We start from the raw sequence: 10,068 nt of genomic DNA, 5'->3' as shown, positions 1-10,068 counted from the left end.
AGATAATGATGGGTGACTAGAGAACAGACTGGGTACTACTATAGAGGCTACAGAGGAACCCATGATTAGGTAATGAGTAGTTAATGATTAACTAAATTCAGAGTTAATTAGAAACTACACATTAACTTATCATTGGTTCCTCATTAGTTACTCAGTAACTACTAATTTTTTGTGTACCTTATTGTAAAGTGCTACCCCTATTTCTTCCCTTTTAAGCATGATTGTGACAATATTAATCAGACAAATAACCAAACAAAACAACAATAGGCTATTTAATATTTAAGTCAGTCAAACTCTACCTCAAAAGGACACTTATGAGGTGAGATTGAATAAGAATCTGCTGTGGACTTGAGTTGTTTATTAATTATTGACACACGCCAGTGTGGATACAAATCTCTTCCCCACCAAATCATGGATTCAATGAATGTTCATCTACTACACACACACAGGCACACACATGCGCACACACACACACACACAAACCAAACACGCGCCTCTTTGGAAATAAATAATTTACTGCAACTGTATCTCGCCTGGCTGTCTCATCCATCAGTCAGGAGAGCGCTGTGTTCCTTAATTACTTAAACCGCTTACAGGAGAGAGGAGGAGAGACAGAGGCCCAGTCCTAATAACACCCTGAATGTGATACCCAAGTGCTAACAAACACCCCAGTGTGGAACCCAGAGAGGTTGGGCGGTGGAAGGTTCTAGTACTTTGGCTCAGTCCCTGGTCTGAATGTCTGGCTGAGGTAGCTACCGTTTTTACAGATCAAAATAGATATTCTGGTTATTTGAACTAGATGCAATTTGATAGTGTATCCCAGATAGCAAGCGGATGTGTAATAATTCTGGGCCATATATGGGCCGGAACTAAGCCACAAGGGCCAGATCTGGCCTGTATATGGCCCAGATCCGCTTGCTATCTGGGATGCATGTCCATGTGTATGCGCATGTGTGTGCTCGCCATTGATTACACCAATAAAGATAAATGTGTGTGTGTGTGTGTATGTGAGCGTGTGTGTGTGTGTGTGTGTGTGTGTGTGTGTGTGTAAGATGAGTGAATGCTGTGTAGGAGTCACAGGGGTCAATGTAATGCGAGATAACATGTGTTTGACCTCAGCTACAACAGACGTCATCTCCTAGTGATGTGACTGGGACAGAAACTCAGGTACAGTGTGCTTGCACACAGCTACTATTCCATATATTTGATATAGTACTGTACACACCATAGTGTACAGAGTTTGCATCTGTATTCTGTATGAACGTGATCTCGGGAGCAAAGGTTATCCAGTTGACCTCACAGGGTCAAAAACGGACATTCCGTTCTATGTGTTGGGGGAGAGTTGATCGGAAGCAATGAGAAGAATTCTAGGTTTGACAGATTCAGTCGTTACAGATCTCTGAAATGTCATGATGACCGTGGAGAAAGAAGATGTGGGAGTCAGTGTTGGTACAGTCCCAGATAGCAAGCGGATCTGGGCCATATACAGGCCAGATCTGGCCCTTGTGGCTTAGTTCCGGCCCATAATATGGCCCAGAATTATTACACATCCGCTTGCTATCTGGGGTATCATTAACCATGCCTCGTCAAACCACTCTGATCTAGCAAGCTCAACAGCTGACTGTACAACTGTATACTTGAATTTTATAACTTGCACTATATTACACAGTCACAGTTATCCATGATTGGATGGAATAAGTGGGTGAGGATCTACTTAATAGACTGCTAGACAACGGATAGCAAACGCCAGGTTGGGAACTTTATAATAACTAGCTGCATACCTCCCAGATAGCAAGCGGATTAGGGCCATATACTGTACAGGCCAGATCCGGCCCATATATGGCCCAGATCCGCTTGCTATCTGGGCTAGGACCCGGAATGAGGAATTGATTAGTGCTGATAAGATATTGTAAGGACAAGTGATAACAAGAATTCCTATGTATATGTACAGTTACCAGTACTGTACTTGTTACATATGGCAAAATAGTAGTGGAAAATGCACACACATCCAAGAGAAAAAAAAGTGACAGGCGCTCCACCAAAAAAGATATAAATGAAGAAAGACGAGAGGTCTGCACACTGTTTCAATATCTCCCAAAGTGATTTAATAAAGATAACGTTTCAGCCAGCGTGGCTTTCTTCAGGTGCAACCTGACAAAATAAACGTCTATTCCTGGCAAAATAAACGTCTATTCTATTGTTCTATTCAAAGTGAACTCGTGTGATCCGGCTGGTCTGAGGAGGCCGGCGTTAACCCGCTCGCTGAGCTTATCTCCTCAGTCCACACAGCGCCTGTGTCTATCAGCGTCCTCCCAGCGGCTCCATGTGCTTCCTGTTCGGCGGCGTCGCAGGAAACGGCTCCGTACTTCATGTTTATAGGTGGTAATGTTTATAGGTGGTAATCAATGGCGAGCACATAAACACAAGCGCAGGAAGTGTCAGTGGGCCGTCTGCCAGTCTGCCTGCCAGGCTCCCCAGAGCCGACTCAAACATCTGAGGAATGTGTGCCAGACTCTCTGGGTCACCCTGACCGCACCCCTGTCCATCTTCTTACTTCCTGTCCTCTCTCCTGTCGTCAAATAATCCCTCAGATTGACCAGGTGATTAAAAGATGAGTGTAGGGCATTAAGACAGCATTATGTAGAATTCTGTTCGCTTGCTCCGTTGTGAATAATTTGCAGTAAGACGATCAAGTCAGAACGAATCAAATCCGATTTGTAAAAGAAAATGTTTGCAGTTTCTGCTGTGGAACACAGAATAGAATGTTTGTTTGCTGGGAGGTGCAGCACAGACAGGACCTGCATTGACTTCCTGTTGTAATGTTTTGTTTTGTCTCCAATCTTTTATCTCTCTCCACTTGTGTCGTTTTATCCTCTAAGGGATTGTGCATCACGTTTTCACTCATATAGTCCAACACAGGCTTTTGTCAGTATTTGGCCATACATGTATCACACAATGCCTGTTCCCAGATAGCAAGCGAATCTGGGTCATATACAGGACAGGCCAGATCTGGCCCTTGTGGCTTAGTTCCGACAATTCATATGCATTCTGATGGATAGTTATTATCCAGTTGACAGTTGACACAAATGTATAAAACAATTGAAGGTTGGGGTGTTGAAACATTAATTACTGCTTGTTAGGAAAACGAGCTGAGCATTTTCAAACAACGATAACATCATGTGTGATCACAATTCTACTATGACCTTCATCAATGCATTCATATCATCTATGCCATTTTATCATGTCATTATCTCACTAGGACAAACAGTTTCTTCTTGAACACTTGTGATACCCGGATTCAGGGTTCACTCTTAAATGTATTCTGCATTAGTCCTTCCGTTATATCAACAAAACAATCTGATGGTCTCCATTAACAGCACTGACGTGCACGCGGCTTCCCTCATTGGAGTTATGAAAACATGATAGGACAAAAGACATTATTCTATCCCTTGGTATTATTCGCATTTCCCTGGAAATGGTCAAATAACTCAAAAAGCCCTGGACACAGAATGTTATAAATCTGCATGCCACAACTAGAGACCATGAGTAACTATTTCTCTTTCACCACAAGAACCCATAAGATGGGGCGCCCCGGTAGCTCACCGGGTAAGGCGTGCCCCATATGAAGGCTAGTCCTTCACGCGGCGGACCTGGGTTCGATGCTCGGGTCCTGTGCCGCATGTCCTCCCCTCTCTCCCCCACGTGTCCTGTCCCATTGAAGCTCAAAAGCCCTAAAAAATATCTTTAAAAAAAAAAGAACCCATAAGATGGATCCCACCATGCTGAGTTTTTCAGCAGTTTGAAAATTATTTTTGCCACAATACGTTAGTGGTTTGAACCACGCTGGTCTTGAAGAGAACACTCCCAAACAGTATCATGTCGGCCCAGGTGTTGATATCTCCAAAAACATGCTATAGGTATTTCAAATTTGACCATTTTGGTGGCAGGCTAATGCTACAATAATGCTTTAAAAATGATCTCATGAACATACTGTCTAATTCAGGCAGGGGTGCACATGTGTATTCATGTGGGTTCGTGTGGGTACTCATCAAGGGTGATAAGTTGGTTCATTAAAAACTTCCTGATCTGACAGAAAATATGCTAAAAGATGATGCAATACAGGGTAGATGACGCTGTCAAGTCTGTAACCAGGGCCGGTTTCAGCCATTCTGGTGCTCTAGGCGAGATCCCCCCCCCCCAAACACACACACACACACACACACCACAGCAACATACCATTTAGACTCCTTTGTCCTTGGCGGTATATTATTATAGCACAGTGTATTATGAAGCGTGCAACTTAACCCTTATTAGCTGAGTGATACTGTACCATGGCAAGTGCTCCTACACTGCTTCCTATCATAGCTAACAACCTCTATAAGCGCTGTTCACAGCTCCGCCAAGTCTCAAGGCTTCGCCGCTCTCTTGGTGTGGCGGTTATCGTGGGCTCGATCCACGCTTGGCGTGAGTTCTCTAACCCAGTAGTGTATCAGGGATCCAACTCGGTGAGTATCAGGGGACTAGTCCCATACTGAAGTGAGTGATACAGTTTAAGACCTTGGTCCACATGGCCACCACCTATATCCTGACATCTATGTCACCCGGACTCTTGTTCTTCGCCTGCTATGTCCTCGGTTTGTAGGTTTCATTATATATTACTGCTGGCATATTTTTAAATTGCATTTAAAAACAAGTCAATTTCATTCAGACTTGAATGTAACCCTAGCCATGACCTCCGAACTCTAACCCAGAATCCCTCTCACTTGGTCAGCTTTTACTAGATGAGCTCAACTGCGATGCTTTCACCAAAAGCCTCTGTTTCTCATTCAGTTTCTCTTCCAGGCACTGAACAAGGACGGGGTCAACTTTAGGGTCCACCTTGTTGGCGAACCAGTGACCGTAGTTAAGTAGCCAGCGGAGTTCTCCGGCCCCGTAAATACACACGCTGCGGATGTGTGTCCCGGTACAGGGGGGGTACAGGGGCCCCTCCAGGTAGCTCCACTTCACCAGCCTGGTCTTACTCATCAGGTCCGTGACATCGGCCTGGGCCCTGGGCACCTCCCCTGGCACCCCTGGCATGCGGGTGAGGGTGGCCCAGAAGTGCTCGTCGGGGGAGTAGGTATCCTCGCACCAGGCCAGGAAGTCTCGGGCCAGTGGTGAGCTGTGCACGTAGGTGATAAACTCCCGGGACAGCACGAAGTAAGCGCTGCCGATGAACATCTCGACGCCGTTCGGCGGCGGATCTTTGGCCTGGTTGGTTTTGATGGGAATCTTGTGGTACTCGAAGTTGACGTCTCTCGGCTCGTGATGGAAGGCGAATCTCTGCTTCTTGTACGCAGAGGGTCGGCTGGTCTCCAGCATGTTGGCGCCCTGTAAGTTCGTCAGCTCTGCCACCAGCTCTGCGTTGGACCTGAGAGGAAAGTCCTGGCCACACAGGTTAATGGCGTACCTCCACTTGACCTCCGACCCCAGCAGGTCCGACAGGCAGTTGAGGTCAGCCCTGAGGCGACTGATACTGGCGTAGGTGACCGACTCCAGCTTGGAGGCGATGAAGACGTTGGGCAGGCATCGGGCCAGACCCTCCATGGCTGATTTGAACTGTGCGGAGGACTTCTGGTCGTAGTGGATACAGTAGAGGTTGCTAGGAGAGTACAGTAACCTGAGGATTCTCTCCACCATCCAGGCAGACTTGTGGACCACCAAAGAGTAGGCCAGGGGGAAGGTCCGCTCCTGCTCTGACACCCGGACCGCCCCATAGCCCCTGGACCTGAGGTAGCGTGGGCAGTTGGCGGTGAGGTTGACGAGACTCTCATCCTGGTCCTCCACAACAGTCCTCCTGATATCCAGCGACCTCCCAGCCTCCACAGGGTCAAGATCGTAGATGGCGGCGCAGTTGATGTTGTAGCGGTGGTAGGTAGGGATGACCTCGATGTCAGCGTTCGGTCCGAAGGGTTGGGCGGAGAATCTCACAGAGAGCCTGACACACACCAGTAGCATGCCGCACACGATCAGCAGCAAAATGGAACACCTTCTTCTCAGTCTTCTTAGAAACGTACGCATTGTCGTTCTGAGGTGAAAACAAAGACAAGAGGAAATGTTACACAGTGTCTGATTAGATAGGAAAAAATGTCGGGAAACATGGTGACCAGTGTTCGCCATATGTGTTTGCTTTTCTGCTTAAAAATGCTGGGAAAATAATCACCTTGCTTAATAAACAGGTAGGGTGGTCTCCGAAATGTTCTGTAAAGCGTCCTTGTTCTTCTTACCACAGCCTAGAGAGGTCAGAGAGTTTGAGATGGACGAAGTAAAACTGAACGTGAAAACTACAGAATTATGCTGACAGGAACAACCATTTGCTGAGGAATTGGATTTGCCAATAACAAATCATTTTGGGCATTGTTTGGGGAAATTCCACGAACTGGACAACTTTGGAAATAAAATGCAAATTTATCACAGCATTATTGGAAAGCGGAATGTTATTTGCAATCTAACTACATTTTGCAGTAGCATAATAGTTAAACTACTGTAAATTCAGAATTCAATAGTGTTTTCAGTATTTAATTACGTTTACTACCTCTACACCAAACTACAATGCGTGAATAATCAATGATTGAGTTGAATTTCAAACTTCCCTTTTGTTGTAACATCTTATATATTTACATGTCAAGTTTTGATGTTGCCCAGTCAAGTAATTATCTGTGTAGCTTCATTGCCAACAATATTTAATGACACAGCGGCTCTATTGCAGCATATTCAGAGTAGTTTCGCTTCTGCTGTAGCCACCATGGTTTCGGGGGCTGTCAGTATAGCCTAAGCCGCAGGTAGTAGGCTATATGCTGTTTGGTTCCGTTTATATTTCGGGAACCGAATAAAATTGAGGAAGATAGAATCATATCAATAACAGTGCATCTTACCAGTCATGCACCGACCCAGCAAGCAAGTTCTTCAGTTTTACGCATACGATTCCTCTTTGGTCAGCAGTGGGAACAAACTGTCACCACTTTGGTCAGCAATGGGAACGAACAAACCTCAAAGTGAATCAACTGTAATTTCTGCTGTTCCCATCTATAGACCTTTCCTCCTTGCATTGTCGCAGACAGTCTTGTCCAGGTTATATAGACAGCGGATGTAGTGTATCTCTTTCTGATCTCTCCGTCCTAGCCTACTTACTGCGCGACGCAACTGTTGAGCGCTGGTTTCATGTAAAGTATTTGACCAAGAGGGCGGAGGGGCCCCTGCGAGGAAAACGCATGAGATGGCAAATCTGGGATAGGTTAAAAACGAGCAGGCACGCTTCTAGAACAAAAATATCACTCGGATTTATATTTATACATGTAGTATATTGCTGTTGTAGCATGTTTTTTTTATTTTTTTTATTGTAAGAAGTAGCCTATACTCAAATTGGCCCTAAGCCATAAAAGCAATTTGAAAGCCTATAATCGTATCAGTCTTATCTGATACTATCAGATAAGATAAGATATAACTTTAATGACCCCGAGGAGTAGAAGAGACCACAGAACAGAAGAAGTAGGCTAAAGAATAAAAATCAACAATTAGTAGTCATAATAAAATAACGAAATACAGTATGTGAATTATTATGCATCCCTCCATCACACACACACACACACACACACACACACACACACACGCACACACACACACACACACACGCACGCACACGCACACGCACACACGCACACACACACACACACACACATCTATCTCCTCCTCTACTACGATTAGCTAACCCTTAACAGATGGCTATTTAATTGCCACCTGCTTTTGGGAGTTTTCCTACAGAGATGCCTCTCATGAGGCCTGCAAATGTTTAAACGGCATTATGAGCTCCCCGTGGCGGGAGTCACCTGATCTGAAACACACTAAACTACTTTAACAGATGAAAGAGCCACACATGCCTCGGACCAGCGCGCTGCACTGCTGATTACCAGGTACAAGTATCCTGTTCTACATTCAGACGCGCGACCAGAAAGAGTCAAACCCAGGTTTTCCCCCACACTGAAGACATGCAAACTGTGTGAGCTGCCTTGGAAGGAAAGCTTCAGGTCGCAAACTACAGAGAGGATTCAATTTCCAGCCACCTCCGCGTGCCTCCCGGCACCCGATCAACAGGAAGAACATTTGAAGAGAGTGGTAGATTTCCCCGACTGTATAGGAATCAGGAAAAACCGGCTCTAAATGGCAGAGTTTAGATGTGGGGCCATACATGTGGCAGTGTTTTACTGAGAGGGAAAACGAATGTAGTAGTAGGCTACCAGGTGTCTTATCGGGTGAACTTTCTCACTGTCTCCCTTGGATAGTGGTGTCCGGACCCTGAGATGCTGAATGCAGGACGACACGTCAGGCTAACCCCTTCACTTCATTACAGTACTGATATAAGGCTTGTCCTTTCACCTCAGATCTATGGAGAAGAAATATCTGGACCTCTTGCAGTTCATTCATGTCCATCAGATTCAGATTTTATTCATCATATGTACAGTATACAGCCCTAGTACATAGTCCTAGTACAGTATATAGCCCTAGTACAGTATATAGCCCTAGTACAGTATATAGTCCTAGTACAGTATATAGCCCTAGTACAGTATATAGCCCTAGTGCAGTATAGTCCTAGTACAGTATATAGCCCTAGTACAGTATATAATCCTAGTACAGTATATAGCCCTAGTACAGTATATAGCCCTAGTACAGTATATAGCCCTAGTACAGTGTACAATGTACAGTGAAATGATGCCAGCTCCGTGATGTGCTCTAAAAAAAAATCACAAATAATTACAAATTACACAAAACTATACAAATAAATCTACCAGCATAGATGAATTATGTACACCCTATAAATATAAATAAATGATCCCCGGGGGGGGGGGTCATGAGGGTATATTTAACTTAAAACCAGTAATTATCGTTTGCGCTCAAAACAACAGTCTCCTGCTGTCCATCTGGGTCACACCGTGCTCCACAAACAGGCCTTCATGTTCTCTGCCCCTGCAGCCTGGTAGAACCTGCAGCCTGGAAGAACCATCAGCCTGGAAGAACCTGCAGCCTGGAAGAACCTGCAGCCTGGTAGAACCTGCAGCCTGGAAGAACCTGCAGCCTGGAAGAACCTGCAGCCTGGAAGAACCTGCAGCCTGGAAGAACCTGCAGCCTGGAAGAACCTGCAGCCTGGAATAACCTGCAGCCTGGTAGAACCTGCAGCCTGGAAGAACCTGCAGCCTGGTAGAACCTGCAGCCTGGAAGAACCTGCAGCCTGGAAGAACCTGCAGCCTGGAAGAACCATCAGCCTGGAAGAACCTGCAGCCTGGAATAACCATCAGCCTGGAAGAACCTGCAGCCTGGAAGAACCATCAGCCTGGAAGAACCTGCAGCCTGGAAGAACCATCAGCCTGGAAGAACCATCAGCCTGGAAGAACCATCAGCCTGGAAGAACCTGCAGCCTGGAAGAACCTGCAGCCTAGAAGAACCATCAGCCTGGAAGAACCTGCAGCCTGGAAGAACCTGCAGCCTGGAAGAACCTGCAGCCTGAAAGAACCTGCAGCCTGGAAGAACCTGCAACCTGGAAGAACCTGCAGCCTGGAAGAACCTGCAGCCTAGAAGAACCTGCAGCCTGGTAGAACCTGCAGCCTGGAAGAACCTGCAGCCTGGAAGAACCTGCATCCTGGAAGAACCATCAGCCTGGAAGAACCTGCAGACTAGAAGAACCATCAGCCTGGAAGAACCTGCAGCCTGGAAGAACCTGCAGCCTGGAAGAACCTGCAGCCTGGTAGAACCTGCAGCCTGGAAGAACCTGCAGCCTGGAAGAACCATCAGCCTGGAAGAACCTGCAGCCTGGAAGAACCTGCAGCCTGGTAGAACCTGCAGCCTGGAAGAACCTGCAGCCTGGAAGAACCTGCAGACAGATTTGCAGTTTGACGATCCTGATTAGGGCTTTCAAAGTCAAGAGGGAGGAAAAATCAATTGGAGCCAGTAGTTTTCCTGACAAGGGCCGGTCTCTTCCTGTCTGTCTGTCTGTCTGTCTGTCTGTCTGTCTGTCTGTCTGTCTGTCTGCCTGTCTGT

At 46.2% G+C, this 10,068-nt stretch overlaps 1 protein-coding gene across 1 annotated transcript; it reads right to left on the bottom strand.

Annotated features, from left to right (window-relative positions):
- Positions 1-4,767: 4,767 nt before the first annotated feature.
- Positions 4,768-5,997, bottom strand: LOC311323143 (beta-1,3-galactosyl-O-glycosyl-glycoprotein beta-1,6-N-acetylglucosaminyltransferase 4-like; the record flags this gene model as incomplete). Its single annotated transcript, XM_084455309.1, has 1 exon — positions 4,768-5,997. One exon carries the CDS (start codon positions 5,995-5,997, stop codon positions 4,768-4,770), a length of 1,230 nt encoding a protein of 409 aa, XP_084311435.1.
- Positions 5,998-10,068: the final 4,071 nt, after the last annotated feature.

The sequence above is a fragment of the Borostomias antarcticus genome (assembly GCF_949987555.1).
Source record: "Borostomias antarcticus genome assembly, chromosome: 2".
In the NCBI taxonomy this organism is placed as follows: Eukaryota; Metazoa; Chordata; class Actinopteri; order Stomiiformes; family Stomiidae; genus Borostomias; species Borostomias antarcticus.
Note: the sequence above shows the minus strand (reverse complement) of the source record. Positions and strands in the feature narration are given on the sequence as shown.